The 26,885-nt window shown below is 55.0% G+C and overlaps 1 protein-coding gene across 10 annotated transcripts; it reads right to left on the reverse strand.

The window, feature by feature from the left end:
- Positions 1-192: 192 nt before the first annotated feature.
- Positions 193-26,619, reverse strand: FCSK (fucose kinase). 10 transcript variants are annotated; one of them, XM_054453769.2, is made up of 25 exons: positions 25,861-26,182; positions 22,531-22,593; positions 17,224-17,327; positions 16,722-16,873; positions 15,364-15,414; positions 14,301-14,426; positions 13,602-13,674; positions 13,086-13,183; positions 12,593-12,673; positions 11,583-11,702; positions 11,229-11,400; positions 10,136-10,248; positions 9,492-9,593; positions 9,212-9,382; positions 7,965-8,029; positions 7,217-7,587; positions 6,231-6,441; positions 5,876-6,042; positions 5,559-5,780; positions 5,077-5,220; positions 4,803-4,922; positions 2,022-2,209; positions 1,831-1,930; positions 1,070-1,293; positions 193-724 (listed from the first exon to the last, which is right to left on the reverse strand). In XM_054453769.2, the coding sequence occupies exons 3-25, from the start codon at positions 17,303-17,305 to the stop codon at positions 599-601; spliced, it is 3,279 nt and encodes a 1,092-aa protein (XP_054309744.2). In that variant the 5' UTR covers positions 17,306-17,327; positions 22,531-22,593; positions 25,861-26,182; the 3' UTR covers positions 193-598. The 10 variants fall into 10 exon arrangements, with proteins under 10 accessions (XP_054309744.2, XP_063510087.1, XP_054309746.2 ...); XM_063654017.1 differs by having other exon boundaries at positions 193-894; positions 25,861-26,175; XM_054453771.2 differs by lacking the exon at positions 22,531-22,593 and having other exon boundaries at positions 6,231-6,435; positions 25,861-26,616.
- Positions 26,620-26,885: the final 266 nt, after the last annotated feature.

Consider the following 26,885-nt stretch of genomic DNA (forward strand, 5'->3'; position numbering starts at 1 on the left):
CACATGCAGTGCAGCACACAGCTGTGTCCGGGGCCCACATGATGGCAGGAGCCCCCATCCAGTCCCAGACCCTCGTGTCCCTCTTGGGCCCTCAGCACCACAAGCTGGATCACCCCAGGGCCAGTTCCCCATGGTGTAGAGGAAGTGGGAACTGCTCCCAGCGGGAGCAAAAGTGATTTTATGAGGACCACCTGCAAGGACAGAGCGAATTTATTCCAAGAATGCCAGTCCTGAGAACCCACTTCCCACAGGCACCAGGTCACTTGGCACGGTCCATAGTTTTGCTGGTTAAGGCCTGGGATGGCAGTGAATCGCTGGGTCACTGCCACCAACTTGGCAAGGGACCGCCACCCTCACTCCCACGCTCCCATGAGGCTTGAGCGTGAAGTCTACAACTCTAAGGAAGGCCATAAGGAATGCCTCGAAGGGCCTCTTCAGGGTTGGCCTTGCCAAGGGACTCCCAGCCATATGCCAAGGCTGGCTGTCAACCCTTTCCAGGGCCCTCGTGGAATGAGAAGGCCAGCCATAGGATTTGTAAAGGCCACATGGGATACTAAGCTTGGGACCTTCCTACCTCCAGGAGGAACAGAGGCTACACCTAGGCCACTGTCCACCAGGTCACAGTCCTGTCCCAGGCACTCTCTGCTTGCCCAGGTCTTGCTCTGGTCAGCTTCCTTTGAGAGCAGATTCGCAGAGATGGGTGGGGAGTAGGAGGTGGAGGTTCCTATGGGGCAAGGAAGATGGGGGACACTGTAGCTCCAGGTTTTCTCCTGTTGCAGAGAGAAGCCAGCTTCATGGGAAAGGGCAACAGGTTGAGGCCTCGGTCCCCAGCAGCTTCAGGCTCAGGCCCTGAGTGTCCACTTCAACCAGGTGGATGCTGTAATTCCCAAGGCCCTGGACAGGACAGGAAGTATTTAGAAGGCTCTGGATAAATCTCAGGCCTTCTGGAGGCTGGGCTGGGCCTGCAGGACCAGGGAGACTTACAGATATAGCCCCTGGTTAACTGGTGGGCCACAGTGAGGTCTCTTGCCCCCAGAGGTCTCTTGACCAACCCAAGCCCCATCAGTACCTCGGTCTTGGCCAGCACCGCCTCCAAGGCCTCTTTTTGCTGTGGCTCCTTGGTCAACAGATAGAGAAAGCCTCCACCGCCTGCCCCAGCCAGGCTCTGGCCATGCACGTAGGGGGCCAGGACATCCATCATACGCCGCACAGCCAGGGGCTCACAGCCTGGAGCCATGAGCTTCTTCTGCTCCCAGTATGAGGTCAGGCACTGGCCCAGCAGAGGCAGGCTTCCTGAGGTGGGGCAGAGGGGAGTGATGTGCCTGGGCCAAGATACTCAGCGCCCATCTGGAGATTGCATGAAGTGCCAGGACGTGCTGTTGAGCCAGTGTCATGGTAAAGAAGCCGGATTCCAGTGCCGGCTGGAGCCGGGAGTAACAAGCCCACTTCCCAGGACTGCCTGAGGACCAATGTGCAGGAAGCAACCAACACCACACCCAGCACAGTCAGCGTCTAGGGAGCTGTGAAGCCACACACTGGGGGCCCTGCCCAGCTCAGACTTCCCTGGAACTCAGCCACGGGTTGAGTCCCTTCCCCTCTCTGCTTCCTGTTAGGTAGGGCTGGAGGGCCTTTCCCATGATGAAAATTTTGTCCTCAGATGTGGCTTTCCCCTAAATGTGAGACCCTGGAGAGGACAGACAGTAGGTTTCTGTTCCCAGAGGCCGAATATCTGGAGTTTGTGCCAAGCCTGCAGATGACCCTGGCCTCAAACCCACAAGTGACAGGATACTCGCTCCCAGTGCCCTGACCCCCCCGGAGGAAGCCCCTCACCTTGGCGGAAGCCTTCAGCGCACTCCTCAGTTTGCCGCACCAGGCTGCGGGCATTCTGCACCACAGCAGGAAGTCGGGCATACCAGCTCCTCAGCACATCCTGCGGACGGGGCAGGAGAAGGGGCGGTGAGGACCCAGGCCCAGCCGGCAGGCCCCCTGCCTGCCTCCCTCATGCTGGGGCCAGAGCTCACCTGCAGCAGATTCCGAGCCAGGCGGGTCTTGCCAGTGTACACCAACAGCAGGTGGTCATTGAGCTTCTGGACAAAGCCCTCAGGCACCGTGACCTCTTCTACCTCCACCTTCAGTGGCAGCTGAGCCCGGGAGCGCCCCACCTTGATGCCAGGCATTAGGCCACCTACTTGGTCCTGCCAGCCACCTCCTGTGAGCCCAGGGCCTGTCACTGTTGGAGTCTATCTGGCCCAGCTTCGCTCTCCCAGCCTAGGCTCCCGGCCCTGCACCCCTTGCTGAGACCAGTGTGGAAAGATAGCTTCCCTCAACTCCACAGGACAGTGAGCTATGCAGCTTCTGTCCCCAGGACAATCCCAGCAAAGGAATGGGCTTCACGCCAGGGCAAAGCTTGGAATTCCCAAGGCCTGAGTTTTGTTTTAGACCTAATGTATAACTGGAATTGGGATAAACCACATTGAAGGATAAAGATTTTACACTATGGCCGGGCACGGTGGCGCACACCTATAATCACAGCACCTTGGGAGGCTAAGGCGGGCAGATCATTTGAGGTCAGGAGTTTGAGACCAACCTGGCCAGCGTGGTGAAACCCAATCTCTACCAAAAATACAAAAATTAGCCAGGCATGGTGGTGCACGCCCTATAATCCCAGCTTCTGGGGAGGCTGAGGCAGAGGTTGCAGTGAGCTGAGATCGCACCACTGTACTCCAGCCTGGGTGACAGTGTGAGACTGTCTCAAAAAATACACATTTTACACTGACCTCTGCCCCGCCTAGGGGAGTTTTAGTCAGAGGAGAGGCTGACAGATACCTTCCCTGTAGCCTGAGTCTCCCTGCACCGTCTTCTGACAGGTGGTTTATGTTGGAAGGAAGGTCATCAGGATCTGTTTTTCTCTTATCTAACTTACACATCTTTCCATCTTCAGTAATGAAAGGTATGTATCATTTTCCTCCCTGTAGCTGCATAAAAATAACAAAACTAGTCCGGGCATGGTGGCTCACGCTTGTAATCCCAGCACTTTGGGAGGCCAAGGTGGGCGGATCACGAGGTCAGGAGTTCAAGACTAGCCTGGCCAACACAGTGAAACCCCATCTCTACTAAAAATACAAAAAATTAACCGGGCATGGTGGCAGGCACCTGTAATCCCAGCTACTCGGGAGGCTAAGGCAGGAGAATCGCTTGAACCCGGGAGGTAGAGGTTGCAGTGAGCTGAGATGGCGCCACTGCACTCCAATCTGGGTGACAGAGCTAGACTCCATCTCAAAAATAAAAAAAAAATTAAAAATAACAAAACTTGAGTTGCTTCTGGGACAGGCCCTTGATATTTCGGGAAGGGCCTGCAAGCATTTAAAGTATGAAATGCAAAAGACGGGAGCCATCTGGAACTTTGCAGCCAAAACCTGGTGGCTGCAAAGTGGCTAAGTCCTGAAATGTCAAGACTTAACTGTGCCCCTTTGCTTCAAAGCACTTGGCACAGTTTGTAATACACATGCACCTGAGTAGTTATTGATTAATGTCTGGCTCCAGGAGACCACAGGACTTTTGAGGGCAGGAACCCCATTTTTGCTCATTTTATCCCTGGGGCCCCACAGAGTGGGTTCTCAACAAATAGTTGTCCGTTGGCCAAATGTAGAACTTGAATGGTACACCTCAAAAGAAAACTGAAAATGCTTCCCCATCTGCTCCTTTTGCTAATGACTAGCGATTATGGGATATGAGTCACTACAGTGAAATGAGAGGCTTGAGCTGCAGAGTGACAGAAAACACCACAGTCAGGCTTCAGTAGGCCTTTGCAGCAGTTTCTTTCCAGGGGTGTGCTGGAGACGGGGCCTCACACCCTGAGGTGGACCTGAAACCAGACAAGCTGTGGCTGCTCTACACTGGCCATGGGTTCCAGGGGGTTCGGTGGCCAGAAGGAGTGAGAAGCCTGGAGCTGGTGACATTCATTAGATCATAGTCATTGTTGGGCTCTTGCTGTCCCACCATATGGCCAAGGGGTGGGGGCGGGGGCACAGGTGATCGTATCTCAAGTAAGGGCACGATGCCAGAAGGACAGGCAGAAGGTCCAAACCAGCTCTGCCCAGCCCTACCTGAGCACAGCCCTGGATAGGCACAGTCATGAAGCACAGCACCTGGTCCCAACAGGCATGAGAGGCACAGCACAGGCCGGGCGCAGCTGGTCCCAACAAGCACGAGAGGCACAGCACAGGCCGGGCGCAGCTGGTCCCAACAAGCACGAGAGGCACAGCGCAGGCTGGGCGCGGTGGCTCACACCTGTAATCCCAGCACTTTGGGAGGCCGAGGCAGGCGGATCATGAGGTCAGGAGATCAAGACCATCCTGGCTAACACAGTGAAACCCCGTCTCTACTAACAATACAAAAAATGCCGGGCGTGGTGATGGGCGCCTGTAGTCCCAGCTACTCGGGAGGCTGAGGCAGGAGAATGGCGTGAACCTGGGAGGCAGAGCTTGCAGTGAGCTGAGATCGCGCCACTGTACTCCTGCCTGGGTGACAGAGCGAGACTCCATCTCAAAAAAAAAAAAAAAAGGCACAGCACAGAATCTGGCACTCAGTAGATGCTCGTGAAACAGCTCGTTGGGAGGTAGAACATTTCAAGTTGATAACGACCAGAGAAGGTCAAAGTGACTAGAAGGAAAGTATTTTCAACAGCAGCACAGTCATGTGGCTGTTGGCCAATCACATGCAAATCCAGGGGAGCCCCACTCCCCCCGCGGGCCCTTGGGAAAGTGTTGGTGACCTCCCCCAACTCCAGGGCAGTCACATACCAGTGGTAAGCACCTGCTCCAGGTGCAGCACTGCGTGGATCAGGGCTTCCGTGCCCACCACCCGGCCTGCGGCTCGCTGCAAGGCAGCCAGGGCAGTGCCTGCCAGGATGCTGCTGGTGCCTGCGGGGCAGAGAGGAGAGAGCAGACATGAAACGCCTCCACCCTGCCCAGGCCTGCCTGACTCCCTCTAAGGGCAGAGGCCAGGAAGGGGGATCACAGGCAAGGCTGGAGGGCTGTGACAGTCGGTGGGTAGCAGGAGGCAGGGCCCGCTCACCCAGGCCAGAGCCGTGGGGCAGCTCAGACCAGGTGTGCAGCTCAAAGCCGCCCCCGAAGGTGCGGAGCAGCTGCTCACTCAGCTGGAGTTCCGAGTGGACATGCACGATCCCCGCACAGATGAAGGCCGCCTTCAGCAGGGCCCCTGCAGAAGGACAGGCATGAGAAAGGAATTCAGTCTCAAAGGGCAGACGCAGGCACCCACCCACCCTGGACTTCCCAGCCCAGTGCGGGACTCATCCGGTGGGACAAAAGCCCAGTAGCAGTACTGGCCCCATCCCCAAGCCACAAAAGGGCCTCTGGGCTCCCAGACAGGGACACGTGTCATCTTTGCAGGTTGACTCCCAGCCCCTTCCTTCCCTTCAGGCTCCTCAGCCAGACTGGCTGGCCCTCAGGCCAGACCCCACTGGCCTGCAGTCTCTAGCTTCTGCCCCCAGCCCCCAGCTGGCCAGCCCCACCTGCAGAGGTCCCAGGGTGCCTGACCTGGGGCATGAGGCTGGCAGTAGTCCCTCAGGTCAGCCAGGCACCGGCACACTATCTTCACAGTCATCTCATCCTGCCGAGGCCCCACCGCCAGCCACAGCTCAGGCTCTGGGATGCGGCGTGCCCTGGCTCCGATGGGCCGGCGGCCGTCCACTCGCACAGCCAGGCCCAGCACAGCCCCGCCAAGCTCATAGGCAAGGGGTGGCGTGTCACTCCAGCCCCCTATGGCAGTGTGGCAAGACTCAAGCTGGTCACAGAAGCTGCCAGCCTGGCTCTGGGGCAGCTACCCTCAACCCCACCTGCCACAAGGGGCTCACCAGAGAAATCCACACGGGCCGGGCACTCAGCCACCACCCACTGCCCAGGTCCCGGCAGTTCCACCTGCTCTGTGGAGACAAAGTGCTGGGCTGACATCACAGCCTGGCGGATCAGGATCTGCCCAGCCCCCTCGTAGTGGCGGGCTGCTCGCACCAGCAAGGCTGGCCTGCCAAGAGAAGGGGGAGGGATGGTGGCATGCAGCCCCAAGCTGGGGGCAGATTGCCTGGCTTTGGAGACCTGACTGTCCCGGGGTACCCAAGGGAGCCCCACCTCTCTCTGGGCTTCCTCCATCAGGGTCCACTTCCCAGACAGCCAGGGGCTTATCCAAGGGATCTGACCTCCATTAGTACACACCTGCTTAGCCACTTGTCCCTCTCCTGAGCAAGCGCCTCCACGCCCGCTGCCAGGTCTCCACACTCCAGGTATGAGAAAGGCCGCATCCACTCAGGGTTGGCAGCTGGCCCGCTCCGCAAGCCCCCACGGCCCTCTGCCATGCAGCCCAGGACATCCGCCACACAGGCCAGTGTCCGTGCCGCCACGCCAGGGTCTCCTGCCCCAGCTGCAACTGAGGGACAAGCCGTTGGGGGTGGCAGGGGAGGAGGCCTGTCTTCAAAATCCTCTGCCACGAGAGGCTACTCAACAGTCCCCAAACGCGCCAGACCCCTCACACCTCCTGGCTTTTGCCCACAATGTATCTTTGACTGTAACTGCACTCCTACTCTCTGCCTGGCAGAGATCCTCTCGTCTTGCCAGTCCCAGCCCATAGGTGTCTCTTCACCCCCACCCAGGACACCCATAGTGGTGAAGAGCTCAGGCTCTGGGCTCAAACCACCTGGGTTCAGGTCTCAGCCTCACCACCAGCCAGGCGTGTGGCTCTGGGTGAGTGGCTTCAATACCATTCAAGTCCATGGTCCCTGGGACCTTCCACGAGGTACGGCCTAGGAGGCTAAGGCTGTGAGCCCCCAGAAGTGTGCCTGGGACCTCATGCAGAGATGACCATGTGCCCTGGGGGCTCTGTCCCCTCACCACGCTCTGCACCCACATCCTGGCACCCAGTACAGAGCACGCAGGGTTTGCCGATGTGCCTAGGACCTAGAGCTCAGCTGCCAGGCCTCAACCTCTGACCAAACCCCACTGACAAGGATGAACATGCCTCAACCTCAGACCAAACCCCACCGACAAGGATGAGGCCTTCCAGAATCCTAAAAATAAACTCCAGCATGCCCCTTCCCTGCTTGAGCACCTCATGGCCCCCTAGTCCCCTCAGGGGATGGCCCAGAGGACAGAGAGGGCAGGTGCCCCTGGCCTAATTCTGCAGCACTACCAGCCCGCACACTCACCCTGGTCCAGCGTGGCCAGCAGGGGCCCGGGGCAGCCCTCGCGGACAGCAGCCCAGATCAGCGGGCGCAGGCTGAGGTCCTGCCGGGCCCCCAGCACGTGCCGCGCCTTATGCAGGGCCTGGCGGAAGAACAGGTCCCGGCGAGAGGCCAGCGTGGCAGCCCGATCCAGGCACGGCTGCAGCTGCTCCCAGGACAGGCGCCAGGAGGCTCGCCAGGCTCGCAGGGCCTCGCCCCCATCCTCCTGGCGGTCCAGCATCCACAGCAGGTCCTGGGGTCCCAGGTCCCTCGAGGGGTGGAGCACAGGAAAGAGGCGGGCGCTGGGAAGGCAGTACTCTGCGGGCGGAGTGTCGGGGTCCCACAGGTCCCAGGCTCTGATGTGGGGAGAAGGCACATTCCCAGGAGGGAAGCAAAAGCTCCAGTCTCTTCCCCAAGCCCTGAGCCGCCTGTCAGTTCATGGGGACAGGACAGACTCCTCCGAGGGAGCATAAGTGGGCAATTCAGGTCGGGGGCCAGGCTACCTGACATCCTTTCCCAGACCATTGAACAAGACTGCCAAAGTCAGCACAGCCAGAGACTGGGAGCCGCCCGGGGGAAAGTACTGGAGAGAATCCAGCTGCCCAAAACCACCCAGGCCCCTGGATGGTAGCACAGCCCGTGCTGCTCTGGGGCAGGGGAGGGACACACCTCAAAGAGCAGCAGTCACCCCAGCTGCCCAGGCCCACAGAGGCCCTAGGGATGTCCACCTTACCGAACACCTGTCCTCTTGAAGAATTCACTCCAGGGCACGTTGAGATATGTGCCTGCCCCCTGTCTCTGGGGGAGAGGAGTAAGCAGTCAGGGCTGCAGGGGCCACAGGAAAGGGTTAGAGACACTAGGCCAGGGGGCCGGGAGCTGCTCAAGTGCTCACATGAGGGCAGGAAGACAGACACAGCACATACTTGACCCACCCAGGTTGGAGTGCAGTGGCGCAATCAGCTCACTGCAGGTATGAACTTCTGGCCTCCCACCTCAGCCTCCCAGAGTGTTGAGATTACAGGCGTGAGCCACTATACCCAGCCATGGAGCCATTTCTGAAATTGCTTTCAGCCCTGCAGCCCCAACACTCCTGCCAAGGTGCCAGAAATCTGGAGCAGAACCCTGGGTTCCAGGCCCAGCCCACCACAACGGGCTGCAGCCCAAGGCGGGTTACCTTCCTCTCTGAACCTCAGTCTCTAGCCTGTCAGATGGAGATAAAAATCCCCACCCAGCCGTGCACGGTGGCTCACGCCTATAATCCCAGCACTTTAGGAGGCCGAGGCAGGCAGATCACAAGGTCAGGAGATCGAGACCATCCTGGCTAACATGGTGAAACCCCATCTCTACTAAAAAATACAAAAAAATTAGCCGGGCGTGGTGGTGGGCGCCTGTAGTCCCAGCTACTCGGGAGGCTGAGGCAGGAGAATGGCGTGAACCAGGGAGGCAGAGCTTGCAGTGAGCCAAGACTGCGCCACTGCACTCCAGCCTGGACGACAGAGCGAGTCTCAAAAAAAAAAAATCCCCACCCAACCAACCTGGCCCATATGGCGAAACCCCATCTCTACTAAGCTGGGCGTGGTGGTGCACACTGGTAGTCCCAGCTATTCGGGAGGCTGAGGCAGGAGAATTGCTTGAACCTGGGAGGCGGAAGTTGCAGTGAGCTGAGATTGGGCCACTGCACTCCAGCCTAGGTGATAGAGCAAGACTCCATCTCCAAAAAAAAAAACAAAATCCCCACCCAGCCCACCTCGCAGAGCAGATTCAAGGAGGGAGGTAAAAGCCTGTGGAGACTCTGCTGGTCTCACAGCCTATCTTCACCCTACCTCCTCCCTCATCCTCTTCTCCCTATATCCTACCCTCCTCACAGCCTGTCCCACGGGCCAGGGCTCAGAGAACCCTGCAGTGGGGTGGGGGCCAGGATTCCTTGGTACTCCCCAAAGCCTGAAGATGGGGGTGAGGGAATGCAGGGTGACTGCCTACCTCCCAGCTGTCCAGACGGCCAACAAGGGTGAAGGCACGGCCCGGGGAGCCGTGTAGCCGCGTATGGTGCCCCTGCAGGACAAGGTCACGCAGCTCCCGGCCATGCAGGGCCTCGGAGTGGGCTGTATCCAGGCCACTCACCAAGCAGCCAGCGCCTATGTGAATGGGGCCCTGGCGGGGGACAGGGCAGGCATCCTGGGTGGGCAAGCACCTGACACCCCCCAACATACATGGGATGCCAGCACCCTCGCCCCAATCTGCCCACACGCTCAGGCCTCACCCGCAGGTGGCAGTGCTGCAGGACGCTCCCAGGACCCAGCCGGACAGGGCCCTCCAGCAGGCAGCTGACCACAGAGCTCCCGGCTGCCAGGAGCTGCTGCTCCTGTGCAGCCAGGTAGGAAGAGCATGAGGGTCAAGGGCCAGGGCTGCCCCAACTCTCCTCCCAAGCCAAGCATCAGGGGGCAAAGCGTCCAGGCCTACTGCTCCCCTGCCCTGCAGCCCCCTAGACTCCTCTCTGGACCTGCCTTGGCCCCAGCCCGAGGCCTATTTCCAACCCACCTGTCCAGCTATGCCCAACCTTGCCACCCTGGGGGCCACCTCTGAACCCTACCTGTCCCCTTCCTCAGCAGCACGGCACTGACCCAGGCCCACCACTGTCACCCCAGGCAGACCCCAAAGAAAGGTCTCCTTTAGCTCCTCAATCAGGCAAGCTCGATGCAGAATCCTGAGTTGGCCACTTACTGGCTCTGTGGCCTTAAGCAAGTTACTTAGCCTCTCTGAGCCTCCGGCACTTCATGTGTAAACCGAGGGTAACACCTGCACTCAGGGCATCTGTTCCAAGTGCTGGCTATTTTCTTCCCGGGAATCTACATCCCACCTGACCCCAGGCACCCAGCAGGCACCAGAGGGGCAGGGAGGTCTCACCTCCACCTGGGAGTGCACAATCTGGGCCCCAGGAGCCCCGGGGAGTGTGAGGCTGTGCAGGAACTCACTGGCTGAGGAGGTCATGTAGCTGTAGCTGCCGTTGGAGACATAGGCTGTAAAGACATAAGTACTGACCCCAACCCCATGCCTGCTGCGACTCAGGGGCCAGGCTTGCCTCCCAGCAGCAGAGACACATGGGGGCAGGTGTGGCAATGAGCCTGTTAGGGGAAGCTGAGTAAGGAACCTGCCCAAAGCCACACAGCTAGAAAGTAGACAGGTTGGCCAGGCGCAGTGGCTCACTCCTGTAATCCCAGCACTTTGGGAGGCCGAGGCAGGCAGATCATGAGGTCAGGAGTTCGAGACCAGCCTGACCAACATGGTGAAATCCCACCTTTACTAAAAATACAAAAATTAGCTAGGCATGGTGCCATGCACCTGTAATCCCAGCTACTCAGGAGGCTGAGGCAGGAGAATCGCTTGAACCTGGGAGGCAGAGGTTGCAGTGAGCCGAGATTGCGCCACTGCACTCCAGCCTGGGCAACAGAGCCATACTCTGTCTCAAAAAAAAAAAGAAAGCAGACAGGTTAGGGCCGGGCATGGTGGCTCATGCCTGTAAGCCCAGCACTTTGGGAGGCCAAGGCAAGCGGGTCACCTGAGGCCAGGAGTTCAAGACCAGCCTGACCAACGTGGTGAAACCCCATCTCTACTAAAAATACAAAAATTAGCCGAATGTGGTGATGCATGGCTATTATCCCAGGTACTCAAGAGGCTGAGGCAGGAGAATCGCTTGAACCCAGGAGGCGGAGGTTGCAGTGAGCTGAGATCGCACCACCTTACTCTAGCCGGGGCAACAGAGAGAGAGTCCGTCTCAAAAAACAAAACAAACAAACAAACAAAAAAACAAAAGTGGACAGGCTGGGAGAGCCCAGGAATGAGACAAAAGGAAGACAGGAAGGGGAAGGAGGTAGCTCAGTGGGGGGCTCTGGCACAGGACAGGAGGGCTGCCTGGCCCAGCACGCAGTGAGCAGCTCCATTCTTGAGGTCCTCACTCCCATCGTCGCCCCACCCCAGGGAGCTGAGAGGCGGTACCCACCCATGGTAAGGGGCTGATCGCGAAGCTCCCTCCACAGCTGGGCCCGGGCGCTCTGCAGATAACCCGCTACATCCGCATCGCCTTGCCCCAACTCTGGGGGCCTCCCCACCAGGAAGTCCTCCCTGGTCACGTTCTCAGCCATGCAGTGCAGAATGTCAAAAAACAGAGACAGCTGGGGGAAGGGGAAGAAGCACAGCTATTGGCATGGCAGGGGTTCAGCCCCCAAGTTCTGAGGCTGAACCAGGGCAGTCCCGTCTGCGTAGACTCTGCCCCAGAGAGGGGAAGTGGCTGGCCTGAGGTCACACAGTGCCTCGTCCCCAAGCCAGGCCCCCCCACCTGCCCTCCCCCAGTCACCTGGACAGGCCGGGCTCCGGAGTCCAAGCCTAAGTAGGTGCAGGCATCCAGGGGTGGGCTCACGTGGGTGGCTAGGAGGCGCTCGGCAGTCTCCACAGAGAAGAAGACAACCCCAGAGACCTGGAAAGGACCCCAAAAGGATCAGAGATGGAGGGCCCCGGACCAGGCCCTGGTACAAGTCAGGGAGGGTACATGTAGATGGGCCACATGAACTGAGTGCCACACCAGGCAGGGAGTGTCACCTTCTGACCACTCCAGCACCCAGACTCCAGGCTTACTTGGGGTAGCTCCCACCAAGGCACCTTCTGGGACCCCCTCAACTGTCAGGCCTTCTCCCGAACCCAGTTCTCTACCCTCGCCATGGTCCACTCCCAGATTTCCATGTCTCTCCAATCCTTGCCTCTCATGCTGGAAGCATTCCCGGAGTCTGGCTCTAGGCCTCCTCCCAACCGCATTCCCTAACTTGCTCACATTCTGGTTCTAGGCTTTCTTTTTTTGTTTGTTTGAGTTTTTGAGGTTTGTTTTGTTTTGTTTTGTTTTGCAGTGGGCAGGGGGTTCATTCAGAGTCAGGCTCTGTCACCCTGGCTGGAGTGCAGTGGCACAATCTCTGCTCACCGCAACCTCCGCCTCCTGAGTTCAAGCGATTCTCGAGCCTCTGCCTCTCAAGTAGTTGGGATTACAGGCACACACCACTGTGCTCAGCTAATTGTTGTATTTAGTAGAGACAGGGTTTCACCATGTTGCCCAGACTGGTCTCGAACTCCCGACCTCAACTGATCCACCCGCCTCAGCCTTGTAAAGTGCTGGGATTACAGGTGTGAGCCACCCTGCCCACCTGGTTCTAGGCTTTGTGGTTCAGGACAAGACCCTGAATTCCAAGGCTATCCTGTCCTCAGATTCTAGCTCTAGCTTGTCCTGGAGGCTTCTAGAAGGAATCGAAGGAAGTCAAACCCTCCCTCCCTGTCCCATAAGGTCCCCAAAGCCCCGCAACCTGGGCCCAGCAGCCATACCAGTGGCACCCGCCCATCAGGCCTGACACACCGCTGAATCTCTGCCTCAGTGCCCTGGTAGTAAATGTCCAAAACGAGGCCCTATGTGCAGGGAGAAACAGAATCAGGGGAGGGAGCAGGAAGGGATCTGGAAGGAGGCCACAGCCACAGGTGGCAGCAAGGGTGTTCTCCAAAGGAAAGCTGAGGACGCAAGGCTGGCAGTTGCTGGCGTTCTCAGGGGGGCCTGAGATTTCTATTCCAGGATGGTAGAGGGCAGGCTTTAAATGTCTTTGCAGCCCCAGGCCCGGGCACAGAGACCAGGCAGGCGGTCGGTGTGAACTGCATTTTTGGCGAGAGTAAGGGAGCACCGGTGCCGTTGCCACAGAGGAAACTCCTTGGATTCAGGAACATGCCAGGAAATCCAGGATGAGAGGCTGCCCACTGACAGGGGGGAGGCTGCCCACCAACAGGAGGAAGGCTGCCCCAGCCGGCTCCACTGCCCCCGGGGCACTACCTGGGGGTCAGTGAGGTAGACGCCATGATTCCGAGCGTAGGCCGGGCTCCCTGGGAGGGCGATCACTCTGGCTCCCCGGAAGCTGTCCCAGCTGATCCCTGTGGGGTGGGGCAGTCAGGAGGCTCCCAGGAGCCTCCACCCAAGGCAGGGATTTCCCCGCCAGGAAGAAGCAAGAGCCCAGGGCTGTGGCACCCGGGCACCTCTAAAAGGGAAATACAGTTTCCAAGCCAAATGGACATTCCCCTGGGAGAATGACAACCCTCCTCTCCCAAAGTTCTTCCGCAGAGCCCTGTGGGGCAGAAGGGGCAGAGCTGCTTCTGTCTATCCTATAGACAGACAGACTGAGGCACAGCAGGAGAAGCCCTGCCTCCGTCGGGCTTCATTCTCCACACCCTCCAGCTTCCCGTCTAACAGGGCAGCAGGGCAGGCCCAGAGGCAGGGTGGGCAAGAAGGGCAGAGCTGGCTTCTTGCTGTGGCTGTGATGAGGAAGGCGGTCCCAGGTAGTTTCAGGCTCACCGGGATTTGCAGGAACAGACAGCAGCATGTCGGTGCTGCAGACCCACACGCCTGGTGGGGAGCCCGGGCCCAGCTGCGGGGGGAAAGAGACAGAACATAGCTGGTGCCTGGCCCAGCCCTTCATCTGCCCCCTCCTTGCCCAAGGATACTGTGCTGTTGAAGTAAAAAGGGCCTCCAAGACCTGGTCTGCCCCTACCCTCTGTCTGACCTGGGTTTACAACCTTCCCCATGTGACCAAGACTAACTTATTTGTTGTTACTGCGACAGGGTCTCACTCTGTCACCCAGGCTGGAGTGCAGTAGTGCGATTGTAGCTCACTGAAGCCTCAAACTCCTGGGCTCAAGCGATCTTCCTGCCTCTGCCTCTTGAGTAGCTGGGACTACAAGTGCATGCCATTATGCCCAGGTAATTTTTTTAAAATTTTTTTGTAGAGATGGGGTCTTGCTGTGTTGCCTAGGCTGGTCATGAACTCTTGGCCTCAAGCGATCCTCCCACCTTGGCCTCTCAAAGTGCTGAAATTATAGGCATGAGCCACCACCCCCAGACACAACTAACTTCTTGAAGCTCTTAACTAACACTAGGCACCCTCAAAACCATTCCTTCTCCCAGCTGAGCCAGCACAGATCATACCTGGGGGAACAGTGGGAGGGAAGTGGCTCTATCTGGGACGAGGCACCACGGACCACCACCCAGCCTCACCCGATAGGTCATGATGTCCAGCAGGCAGTCCAGGTTGCAGACCAAGGCTTCCACAGGGGCCTCGGGGTTCTCCATAGGGAGGCAGGTGAAGGCCCTGCCACAGTCATCAAAGGGGAAGTCTCGACCCTGGGAGTCGGGGGACTGGTGAGGAAGCCCCGGTGCACAGAGCCCAAGGCCACCTCATCAGCTGTGCAGGCACAAAGCCATCCAGTGGAGGGCTGATAAAAAATGTTCTCTTGATATTTTCTCCTACAATATATTTTTATATTATGCATTGCATTGCACTGCAATTTTTTAGATGAAGTCTTGCTCTGTTGCCCAGGCTGGAGTGCAGTAGTGTGATCTTGGCTCACTGCAACCTCCGCCTCCCGGGTTTGAGCAATTCTCACGCCTCAGCCTCCCAAGTAGCTGGGACTACAGGCATGCACCATCATGCCTGGCTAATTTTTTGTATTTTTAGTAGAGACAGGGTTTCACCATGCTGGCCAGGCTGATCTCAAACTCTTGACCTCGTGATCTGCCCGCCTCAGCCTCCTAAAGTGCTGGGATTACAGATGTGAGCCACTGCGCCCAGCCTATATTTTTATTTTTTGAGACAGGGTCACCTAGGCTGGAGTGCAGTGGTGTAATCATAACTCACTGCAGCCTCAACCTCCCAGGCTCAAGCGATCCTCCCACCTCAGCCTCCTGAGTAGCTGGGACTACAGGTGTGCGCCACCATGGCGGCTAATTTTTGTATTTCTTATAGAGATGAGGTTTCACCATGTTGCCCAGGCTGGTCTCGATCTCCTGGGCTCAAGCAATCCTCCCGCCTTGGCCTCCCAAAGTGCTGAGATTTACAGGCGTGAGCCACTGCGCCCGGCCCTAGATGGACCTTTCAATCTAATATTCTGCTGGGAAAATATGTGGTATATATTTAGCCAATTCCCAATTTTTGGACATTTAGAATCTTTCAGATTTCATTTTGCACACACACTGTGGCAGAACACCCCTAAAGTGCTGCTTAACTCCACAAACTGGGATTCTGGCTTTCTGCTTGGCCCCTGCCCTGAAGTTCATTTACCATGTGCAGAATGAGGATCCAGGCTGAGTGCAGGACATCGGATGTGACCACCTGCAGGAGTGGGAAAGCCCTGTGAACAGAGGCCTCAGGCAGATGCCCTGGAGGATGGCACCCTCGAATCCAGAGAGAGACCCCAACACAAATCCACTCAGGTACCCAAGGGACAAAAGGCAAGGTCAAACCAATGGCCACAGGCAGACAAGGGGCAGCTCTGGTCCCTCCCGGATAAGGGAGCCCAGGGCCCTCCACCTGGGCCACCTTCTTGCTGGCTGGTTTGTTGCTGCTGTTGTTGTTGTTTTGAGACAGGGTCTCACTCTGTCACCCAGTCTGGAGTGCAGTGGTATGATCCCAGCTCACTGCAGCCTCGGTCTCTTGGGCTCAAGTGAGCCTCCCACCTCAGCCTCTTAACTAGCTGGGACTACAAGTGTGCACCGCCACGCCTGGCTACCTCTTAAATTTTTTTTTTTTTTTTTTTTTTTTTGAGATGCAGTCTCGCTCTGTTGCCCAGACTGGGGTGCAGCGGCATGATCTCGGCTCACTGCAACCTCTGCCTCCCGGGTTCAAGCAATTCTCCTGCCTCAGCCTCCCAAATAGCTGAGATTACAGGCATGTGCAACCAGGCCCGGCTAATTTTTGTATTTTTAGTAGAGACGGGGTTTCACCACATTGGTCAGGCTGCTCTCCAACTCCTGACCTCAGGTGATCCGCCCACCTCGGCCTCCCAAAGTGCTGGGATTAAAGGCATGAGCCATCGTGCCCAGCCTCTGCTGTCTGTTTTGAAGGGGAGGTTATAGGCAACAACAGCTGAGGGCTGGCTGGGTGAGTTAGGGGAGTCAGCGCCATGGCAGCTACAGTGGTCCCCTCCCCTGCTGGTGCCATCTTCCTCTGCAGAGCATGTCCAAGCCTGTGCTCACCCTCACTCTGCACACAAAGGTGCTATGCAGACAAGGTGACCGGGTGAAGTGGCTGGTTGCATGGGAGACACGGGACCAGCAGGGATGCTGACTCACATGCCCTGCCCAAAGCAGGCAGCCGCATCTCAGTTCCAGTGAACAGTTAGTTGCCATGTGGGGACGACAGCCCAGGCTAGCAAGACCTTTGAATGTTTCAAGAGAAGCCAGAAAGCCTCACTTTGAGATATTGGCTCCAACTCTCTAAAAACACTGCAAAAGCTGGCCCTGCCTTCTGCCCTCACTTGGACGGCAAGGCAGAGATGAGTCCGCCCAATTTACAGAAATAAAAACTGAGGCCAATGCCGAATTGGCCAGGGCGATGGAGCCAGAGGAGCTGGGGATCTCAGAAATGACCTGGTTCCAGCAAGGACACAGACCAGGGAGGTGGCCCTGGTGAGCACTCACAGTGAAGCCTGCCCGGGCACTCAGGTGTTCAGCAGCCACCAGCAGGGCGTTGAGGGTGGCTCCTCCGCTGCCCACACGCTTCTCTGGGTCCTCCACGGCCAGTAACAGCGTCCCAGCAGGGATCTGCTCCCGCTTCTGCCGCACTTCCAGTTCTAGGGTCAGAAGAGACACTGGGACCTGCCCCCCAGCTCTCTGCCCTGGCCCAAAGCACCTGAGCAAGCCTACTGATCATCAGTGTTTGATCTTCCTTGACTTAGCTTTCCATGTAGGAGGCCATCAGATCTTCACTCAACTTAGTGAGAGAAGTCCTATTACTCCCATCTTACAGATGAGAAAACTGAGGCACAAGGAATGACATGCCACGTATGCTGTCACATGGCTAGGGAGAAGTGCAATCTGGGTTTGAACCCAGGTCGGCCTGGCACCTGGGGTTGGAGGGACATAGCCAAGAAGGGGAGGGAGGTTCTCCATTACGGGCAAGGTGGGAAGGGGAGTCCCCTACCTCTCTGAAAGACCTGGACACTGTCCTTGTACTGGCAGGTCAGAATGATGACTGTCCAATCAACTCTCTTCGGCTGCTCCATTCTGGCCAAGCAGAGGGGCTTCCTGAGACAGCAATATAAATAGATGTAACTATTTTTTAAACTGTCATAACTAAAATTAATTATTTTTATATACAATTTTATGATTTTAACACGTGTATAGATTCGTGTTGGTATCACCACTATCTACACTCAAAAAAACTTTCTCATGCAACCTCTCCTCCCCACCTAAGCCCTGACAACCACTGATTTGCTCTCTAAAGCTATAGTTTCATCAACTTAAAAAATGTCGGCTGGGTGCAGAGGCTCACACCTGCAATCCTAGCACTTTGGGAGGCTGAGGTGGGGGGATCACCTGAGGTCAGGAGTTGGAGACCAGCCTGGCCAACATGGTGAAACCCCATCTCTACTAAAAATACAAAAATTAGCCGGATGTGGCGGGGCATGCCTGTAATCCCAGCTACTCGGGAGGCTGAAGCAGGAGAATCGCTTGAACCCAGGAGGCGGAGGCTGTAGAGGGCCAAGATCACGCCACTGCACTCCAACCTGGGCGACAGAGGGAGACTCCGTCTCAAAAAAAATAAATAAATGAAAGAAAAAATGTCAAACAGGCCAGGTACGGTAGCTCACATCTGTAATTCTAGCACTTTGGGAGGTCGAGGTGGACAGATCACCCGAGGTCAGGAGTTCGAGACCAGCCTGGCCAACATGGCAAAACCTCTTCTCTACTAAAAATACAAAAATTAGGCAGGTGTGGTGGCGTGTGCCTGTAGTTCCAGCTACTCAGGAAGCTAAGGTGGGAGGACTGCTTGAGCCTGGGAGATGATGGCTGCAGTGGGCTATGACTGTACCACTGCACTCCAGCCTGGGTCACAGAATAAGACCCTATCTCCAATTAATTAACTAAAATAAAATAAAGGCCAGGACAGGTGTAGTGGCTCACGTCTATAATCCCAGCACTTTGGAAGACCAAGGTGGGAGGACGGCTTGAGCCCAGGAGGTTAAGGCTGCAGTGAGCCATGATCACTCCACTGCACTCCAGCCTGGTTGACAGAGCAAGACCCTCAAAACAAAACAAAACAAAAAAAGTCAAATAAAATGGAATATAATCTTTTGAGATTAGCTTCTTTCATCCAACATGATGCCTCTGAGATGTATCCAAGTCATTGTGCATATCTGTGGCCCAAGCCTTTTTTCGGAGGAGCAGTGTTCCCTCGCATGGATGGGCCGCATCTGTTTCTCCATGTACCCACTGAAGAGCATCTGGGGCGTCTCCAGTTTTTGGCAGATATGAATAGTCCTGCTATGAACCTCCGGAGACAGGTTCGTGTGAACAGAAGATTTCATCTCCCTAGGCGGACACCAAGGCGGATGGCTGGCTGGGTCACGTGGTCAGCGTGTCTGCTGACATTCCAGACCGTGGATGGGTGTGATTCCCCAGGGAGTGTGCCCCGGAAGGAGGAAAGGAGGGCAGCAGGATGGGGTAAGAGTTGGGGCCACCCAAAGCAAGGGGGAAAGGAAGGCAAGAGCAAATGCCTAACCCTACCCCCCAGGCTCCTCAAGCTGATGGGGGTTCCCTGGAGAGGGGGGCAGCTGTGGGGAGCGCACATGCACTCAGAGCTGCAGGAGCAGGTACTCGGAGACCTCCCTTCCCAGGGGTCTCAGCCAGCCCAGCGGGGGCTGCAGCCCTACCTGCCCGCCATCTTCCTCCAGAGTACTCTCGGCAAGTAGGGGGAAAGCAAGGCCAAAGATTTGGCTTCACCCCCACCCCTGTCTCCCCCAACCTGCCGGCACTCCTGCCAGATGGAAAACCAATCTGACTCCTGAGCCCCTGGCCTCCCCGAGACCAACAAGTCCCCAGGAATACCTGCACATTCACCTCTGGCAGGGCTCCCATTGCTGTCCCACAAAGCAGCACCCCCATTTCCTCCCTCCAGCCCTCAAAACTCAGCATGGGAAAAGCCCATGCAAGTAAGCTGCTCACCACTGGCTGAGCTGCGCCCTGAGCACACATCTGGTGGTCAGCCCACACCCCAGCCAAAGTGACAGGAAATCTGAAGCTCAGCCACAGGCTCTTTTCATGCCAGGCTCTGCTGCCACCAGAAGAGATGAGGCTGATAGGACATCACCACTCAGCAACACCCATGCCTTCAGCAAAAGCCTCTGTCAGAAATTGCTCCATTCCCTACTCAGCCCAGAAGGGAAATCCAGAGGGGAAATTCCAGCTAGAGATCCCAGCCAGGCACTTGAGCGTGAAGGCTTCTCCCAGGACACCCATTAAGCCCTCCCTCCAACTTTGCCACCAATTCACTGTATGGCCGTAGGCACCTCTAACCCTCAGGTCAGCTGCAGCAGGGAGTGTAACTAACAGACGCCCCCAGCTGCTACGATCTGAATCTCCCACCTTGTTTACATGGAGGCCACACTTCGAACCAACCTTCTCACAACCAATGACTGAGTACAGCTGGGACACTGAAACACCTATTCCTGTGAGATTCCAGACTCCTCTGGCAGGCAACTTAGAACTGCACTGCCACCTGGGTGCGGTGGCTCACATCTGTAACCCCAGCACTTTGGGAGGCCGAGGCAGGCGGGTCACGAGGTCAGGAGTTTGAGACCAGCCTGGCCAATATGGTGAAACCCCGTTTCTACTAAAAATACAAAAATTAGCCAGGTGTGGTGGCGCGTGCCTGTAGTGCCAGCTACTCGGGAGGCTGAGTCAGGATAATCACTTGAACCCGGGAGGCAGAGGTTGCAGTGAGCCGAGATCACACCACTGCACTCCAGCCTGGGCGACAGAGCGAGATTCTGTCTCAAACAAAAAAAAAGGGTCAGGCACGGTGACTCACACCTGTAATCCCAGCCCTTTGGGAGGCCGAGGAGGGCAGATCACGAGGTCAGGAGACCGAGATCATCCTGGCTAATGCAGTGAAACCCCGTCTCTACTAAAACTACAAAAAATTAGCCGGGCATGGTGGTGGGCGCCTGTAGTCCCAGCTACTTGGGAGGCTGAGGCAGGAGAATGGCATGAACCAGGGAGGCGGAGCTTGTAGTGAGCAGAGATCACGCCACTGCACTCCACTCCAGCCTGGGCGACAGAGCAAGAAACCGTCTCAAAAAAAAATAAAAATAAAAAAGAGGCTAGACGTGGTGGCTCACGCCTGTAATCCGAGCACTTTTGGATACAGAGGCAGGTGGATTGCCTGAAGTCAGGAGTTTGAGACCAGCCTGGCCAACATGGTGAAACCCCATCTCTACTAAAAATACAAAAATTAGCCAGGTGTGGTGGTGGGCACCTGTAATTCCAGCTACTTGGGAGGCTGAGACAGGAGAATCACTTCAACCTGGGAGACAGAGGTTGCAGTGAGCCAAGACCACACCATTGCACTCCAACCTGGGCAAGAAGAGCAAAAATCTATCTCGAAAAAAAAAAGATGAAGAAACTGCTGGGTGTGGTGGCTCATGCCTATAATTCCAGCATTTTGGGAGGCCATGTCAGGAGGATCGCTTGAGCCCAAGAGTTGGAAACCAGCCTGGGCAACTTACGGAGACCTCGACTCTACAAAAAAAAAAAAAAAAAAAAAAAAAGACGAACAAATAAAGCACAGAGAGATGAAGTAACTTGCCAAAGCTAGCAAGTGTCAGAGTCAAGTTTGAAACTAAACTTTTCCAGAGTATCCATTTTATTACCTTTTTTTCTTTTTGAGATGGAGTCTTACTGTATCCCCCAGGCTGGAGTGCAGTGGTACAATCTCAGCTCACTGTAATCTCCACCTCCTGGGTTCAAGCAATTCTCCTGCCTCAGCCTCCCGAGTAGCTAGGATTACAGGAATGTGCCACCACGCCTAATTTTTGTATTTTTAGTAAAGACGGGGTTTCACCATGTTGGCCAGGCTGGTCTCAAACTTTTGACCTCAGGTGATCCACCTGCCTCGGCTTCCCAAAGTGCTGGGAATGAGCCACCATGCCTGGCCTCTTTTTTTATTGCCTTTTTTACTTTTTTTTTTTTTTTAAAGACAGGGTCTCAATCTGTCACCCAGACTGGAGTGTAGTGGTGCAATCATAGCTCACTGCAGCCTCGACCTCCCAGGCCCAAGCAATCCTGCTACCTCAGCCTCCTGTATAGCTGGAACCACAGGCACACGCCACCACGCCTAGCTAAGGTTTTCATTGTTTGTTTTCTTTTTAAGAGATTGGGTCTTGCCATGTTGCTTAAGCTGGTCTCAAACTCCTGGACTCAAGTAATCCTCCTGCCTCAGCCTTTTTTTTTTATTAATTTATTTTTAAATTTAATTAATTAATTTTTAAATTCATGCTCCCCAGGCTACTACAGGGTCCACTTGCTTAACCACTACAATAAACCTACTTTGTAGAGCTGAAGTACAAAAGGAGTAAATACATATAAAGCGCTTAGTATGTATTATCTATTATAATTATGACAAAGCCTAAACAAATACAAGGGAGGGATGATTTTAGTAATAATAGCCACCAGGAGGCCAGGCACGGTGGCTTATGCCTATAATCCCAGCACTTTGGGAGGCCAAGGCAGGAAGATCACCTGAGGTCAGAAGACCAGCCTGGCCAACATGGTAAACCCTGTCTCTACTAAAAATACAAAAATTAGCCAGGCGTGGTGGCAGGCCCCTGTAATCCCAGTTACTCAGGAGGCTGAGGCAGGAGCATCGTTTGAACCTGGGAGACGGAGGTTGCAGTGAGCCAAGATCACACCACTGCACTCCAGCCTGGGCAACAGAGTGAGATTCCGTCTCAAAAAAAAAAAAAATTAAAATTAATAGGCCGGGCATGGTGGCTCACGCCTGTAATCTCAGCACTTTGGGAGGCCGAGGCGGGTGGATCACCTGAGGTCAGGAGTTCGAGACCAGCCTGGCCAACATGGTGAAACCCCATCTCTACCAAAAATTCAAAAATTAGCCAGGCATGGTGGCGGGCACCTGTAATCCCAGCTACTCAGGAGGCTGAGGCAGGAGAATCGCTTGAACCTGGGAAGCGGTGGTTGCAGTGAGCAGAGATTGTTCCACTGCACTCCAGCCTGGGTGACAGAGTGAGACTTTGTCTCAAAAAAAAAAAAGAAAAAAAAAATTAATAATAGCCACTAGGACTGAGCACTCTGGACCACAGTTAAGGTGCTGTGATTTTTTTTTTTTATCCTGACAACACCCTTAGACCCTGCAAGATAAATATTATTATCTCCTATTCTCTCTACTTCACAGAGGCCAGGAGATGCTATAGTCAAAGTTGCAACATACCTGGGTCTTTTGGATCCTTATTCAGGTGATAGTGATAATGATATCTGGTCCCAAGCAAACGCACTGAAAGACAGCAAGAGGCCAGGCGCAGTGGCTCACACTTGTAATTCCAGCACTTTGGGAGGCCAAGGCAGGCGGATGGCTTGAGCCCAGGAGTTTGAGACCAGCCTGAGCAACATGACAAACCCTATCTCTACCAAAAAAAAAAAACCACACATACAAAAATTAGCCAGGCATAGTGAATGTGCCTATAGTCCCAGCTACTCAGGAGGCTGAGGCGGAAGCATTGGTTCAGCCCTGGGGGCAGAGGTTGCAGTAAACTGGCACCATTACATTCCACCCTGGACCAAAGCCAGACCCTGTCTGAGGAAAAAAAAAAAAAAAGAAAGAAAGAAAGAAATCCTTGAAATGGTCAGATGTGGTAGCTCACATCCAGAATCCCAGCACTTTGGGAGGCCAAAGTGGGCAGATCACTTCAGGTCAGGAGTTCAAGGCTAGCCTGGCCAACATGCCAAAACCCCATCTCTGTTAAAACTACAAAAATTAGCCGGGTGTAGTGATGCGCACTTGTAGTCCCAGCTACTCAGGAGGCTGAGGCAGGAGAATCACTTGCACCCAGGACGCGGAGGCTGCAGTGAGCCAAGATCACACCACTGCACTCCAGCCTGGGCAACAGAGCGACTCTGTCTCAAGAAAAAAAAGAAAGAAGTGCCTCAAAGAGAGTCCAATGGCCCAGAAGGTCTGAGCCCAGTCTTCATCTCAGCATAGTGATAGAGAGACATGGGCAGGTGACAGGTCATGGCCAGAGTCGGGAGAGTATCCCTTACTAATGACAGGGGCAGAGGAACAGTCCTGGGTTGCGTATCAGTCCCAAAAGGCTCTGTCCCCATCTCTACCTCTTCCTGCTTCCTGTAGGATCCTGAGCAAGTTACTTAATCTATTTTTTTTTTTAGATGGAGTCTCGCTCTGTCACCCAGGCTGGAGTGCAGTGGCGTGATCTTGGCTCACTGCCACCTCCGCCTCCCAGGTTCAAGCGATTCTCCTGCCTCAGCCTCCCGAGTAACTGGGACTACAGGCGTGCACCACCATGTCTGGATAATTTTTTGTATTTTTAGTAGAGACAGGGTTTCATCATGCTGGCCAGGCTGGTCTTAAACTCCTGACCTTGGGATCCACCCGCCTCGGCCTTCCAAAGTGCTGAGATTACAGGCGTAAGCCACCGTGCCCAGCAGTTACTTAACCTCTCTAAGCCTCAGTTTCCTAATCTGAAATTTAAGGCCAAAGACATCAACCTCCCAGGACTGTTTTCAGCATGAAATACAATGTAAAGTATGTGGCACACATCAGTGGCTCAATGAATGATAATCTTTCCAGCCAGGCAAGGAAGCAGGAGAGTTTAACCTGTCCCTGAAGGAGGAAGGACTGGAAGCTCTCAAACATTCTCTGAGTTAAAGATTGTCCTGAAGAAGAAAAAAATCATGGAAGGCCTCGGGAATCAAGCAAGGCTGAAGGACATCCCCTGAGAGATTAACACAAAAGGTAAAATGATACAGGTAGCTAATACATATAGAGTGCTTTTTCAGGCACTATGGCAAAGGCACATCAGTGTCACTTCATATGACCCACCCAACAGTCCTAAGAATTGGCTCTTATCTCACTGAAGCTCTAGACAAGAAAACTGTAGTTTAAAAAGCAGAAACATAGCCATTAAGTTGGTGCAAAAGTAATTTTGGCTTTTGCCATTCCTTTAATAGCACAGGCAGGCTAGGCTTTTGTTTTGTTTTGTTTTGTTTTTGAGAAACAGGGTCCGGCTCTGTCACCAGAGGGTGGAATGCAGTGATGTGATCACAGCTTACTGCAGCCTCAAACTCCCAGGCTCCAGCGATCCTCCCATCCCAGCCTCCCAAGTAGCTGCGACTATACATGAGTCCTGCTAGTTTTTTATTTTTTGTTGAGATGGGGTCTCGCTTTGTTGCCCAGGCTGACCTACAACTCCCGGACTCAAGTAATCCTCCCGCCTTGGCCTTCCTAAGTGTTGGGATTACAGGTGTAAGCCACCATTCCTGGCTTTTTTTTTTTTTTTTGAGACAGAGTCTCCCTCTGTCGCCAGGCTGGAGTGCAATGGCGCGATCTCGGCTCACTGCAATCGCTGCCTCCTAGGTTAAAGTGATTCTCCTGCCTCAGCCTCCCAAGTAGCTGGGATTACAGACGTGCACCACCACGCCCAGCTAATTTTTGTATTATTAGTAGAGACGGGGTTTTGTCATGTTGGCCAGGCGGTCTCAAACTCCTGACCATAAGTGACCTACCTGCTTCCGCCTCCCAAAGTGCTGGGATTACAGGCGTGAGCCACCTCGCCCGGCCTTTTTTTTAATTAATAGTTTGGGGGAGTTACACAATCTCAAGAGGTCCTGAGAAAGTGTGCCCTAAGGGCCCTAAGGTTCGCGGTTTTTTGTTGGTGGTGTTGGTTTTTTTTTTTTTTTTTTTTTGAGACCTACTCTCGCTCTGTCGCCCAGGGTGGAGTGCAGTGGCAGTGATCTCGGCTCACTGCAACCTCCATCTCCTGAGTTCAAGAGATTCCCTCGCCTCAGCCTCCCAAGTAGCTGGGATTACAGGCATGAGCCTTGGCGCCCGGCCTCTACCCACTTTCAATAGAGCCTCATCTGCTGAGATCAAGTTGAAATATTTTTTAGTGTCCTCAGCGCCACGCTGTCCAAGACTGGGATGGTGTTGGGGAGCCAGAAATAGAATAAAAGTACTAAGAACTCTTCATGTGAACCTTTTGAAGACAGGTGGGTCAGGGACTGCACATTTTAGAACTTTAAAGAGGAAAAAAAGGCTCACGGAGGACTCTGATTTGCTGCCTTCTGAATAACAGACCGAAAGAAGTTACTTGGGAGTAAAATCGTGTTGTAAATTACCCAACAGCGTATCATTGAGATTCGTACATAATAAATACTGAGCCCTGGCCGGGTAAACTGAGACAGGAGAAGCGGCCTCAAAGTAAAATCAGAGCAGCGCCGGCATCCAGGGCCCCACCTGCCTCAGGGTGAGGATCCTCTGAGGCCCGCATCCCTCCCGGTCCCAGCTGCCAGCAAGTCCCGCCGCACTAGCCGGGTCGCGGGGCTCCCCTTGGCAGACCCAGGCCAAGGGGACGCGGGAGCGCAGAAACCCTTGTGGGCTCCCGCGGCACCGCAGAGCTCCCGGGGACTCTTCCCTGTCAGGACCCGGGCGGTCCGCGGGTCGACTCGGTGCTCTCAGTCAGGGAGGGTGCACCGGGAAGCTGCGGGGGCGCAGGGGCGCTGCGGCGACCCTCGAGGACTGACTTACCTGCCGTCGCCCGGCGCTCGGCGGAGCGGGCTCTTTAACGCGGGGCTGCGCGACCCTCGCGGTGCACGCTGGCAAGTGTAGTTTCACCTCCGCGCCCCCAACGGCCGAGCCCCCTCCCGACAAAAAGCACGCTCGGAGCCACCTCACAGGCCAGCGTGGGTGGCCGGGGCAGCGCTTTCCTGAAAGGCAGCGGGGCTGCGATCCAGAAGGGAGATGGGAAGGGGGCCGCTCCAGGACCCATGAAACTACAACTCCCAGAGGACCGATGAGCCTTAAAGACACAGGCCCGTTTTCTGGGACTCCGGGATCCAAGTTAATGTGTTGCTTTTTTGTTTGTTTGTTTTCTGGTTTGGGTTTTGTTTTGTTTTTTTTTTAACCCCTTCTGGACGGCACCAGGAGCTTCCGCTTTCCTCTGGAGAAAAATCCACTGATGGAGGAAAAAAAAATTCACGCTTTGCCCAAGCGGAAGCAGCTGCCATTGGATTTGCAGTTGGAAAGGTTTGCGCTGGTTTCATCACGTGGGCCCTTTGGGAAGAAACTTTCCAACTCCGTAATGAGGAGGGGATCTGCGGAGCTTTGGGGAAAGTTGTGAATGGCAGCATTGATTGTCATAGATGAAAACTGGAAATACTCTGAGTGTCTCTCTCTAGGTTACTATGTGAAAGGAAAATAAATCTCAGGACCCTAAAGTCACTAAGCCAAAGGGAAAAGTCAAGCTGAGAACTGCATCAGGGAAACCTACCTCCCATTTTATTCCTAAACAAGATAACTACAAAGATAAAAAAGCTAGATATGGCCTGGCCCTCACAATTTGCCCACTAGGAAATTCCTTGTGTGCCCCCAAATCTGTATCCTAAAACAGTTCTGTGGAATTTCAGTGACAATGTAAATTGATAGCTTATCTTCACAGGTGCTGGACTGACAGAACTCAAAGTCATCTCTCAGCTCACCTGAGACAAATGCATATCTCATTGCTTCCTCTGCCCTATGTTTATTTTTTCTTATGTAAAAATGCATATTCACTG

The sequence above is a fragment of the Pongo pygmaeus genome, chromosome 18, assembly GCF_028885625.2.
Source record: "Pongo pygmaeus isolate AG05252 chromosome 18, NHGRI_mPonPyg2-v2.0_pri, whole genome shotgun sequence".
NCBI lineage: Eukaryota > Metazoa > Chordata > Mammalia > Primates > Hominidae > Pongo > Pongo pygmaeus.

Excerpts from the sequence above, each read along its gene's own strand:
- FCSK (XM_054453768.2), bottom strand. The coding sequence starts at position 17,305 with ATGGAGCAGCCGAAGAGAGTTGATTGGACAGTCATCATTCTGACCTGC. Across the intron at positions 5,781-5,875 it reads GGCCCGTGTGGATTTCTCTG|GGGGCTGGAGTGACACGCCA; the intron begins GTGAGCCCCTTG and ends ACACTGCCATAG. Across the intron at positions 725-1,069 it reads CGGTGCTGGCCAAGACCGAG|GAACCTCCACCTCCTACTCC; the intron begins GTACTGATGGGG and ends CTTGCCCCATAG.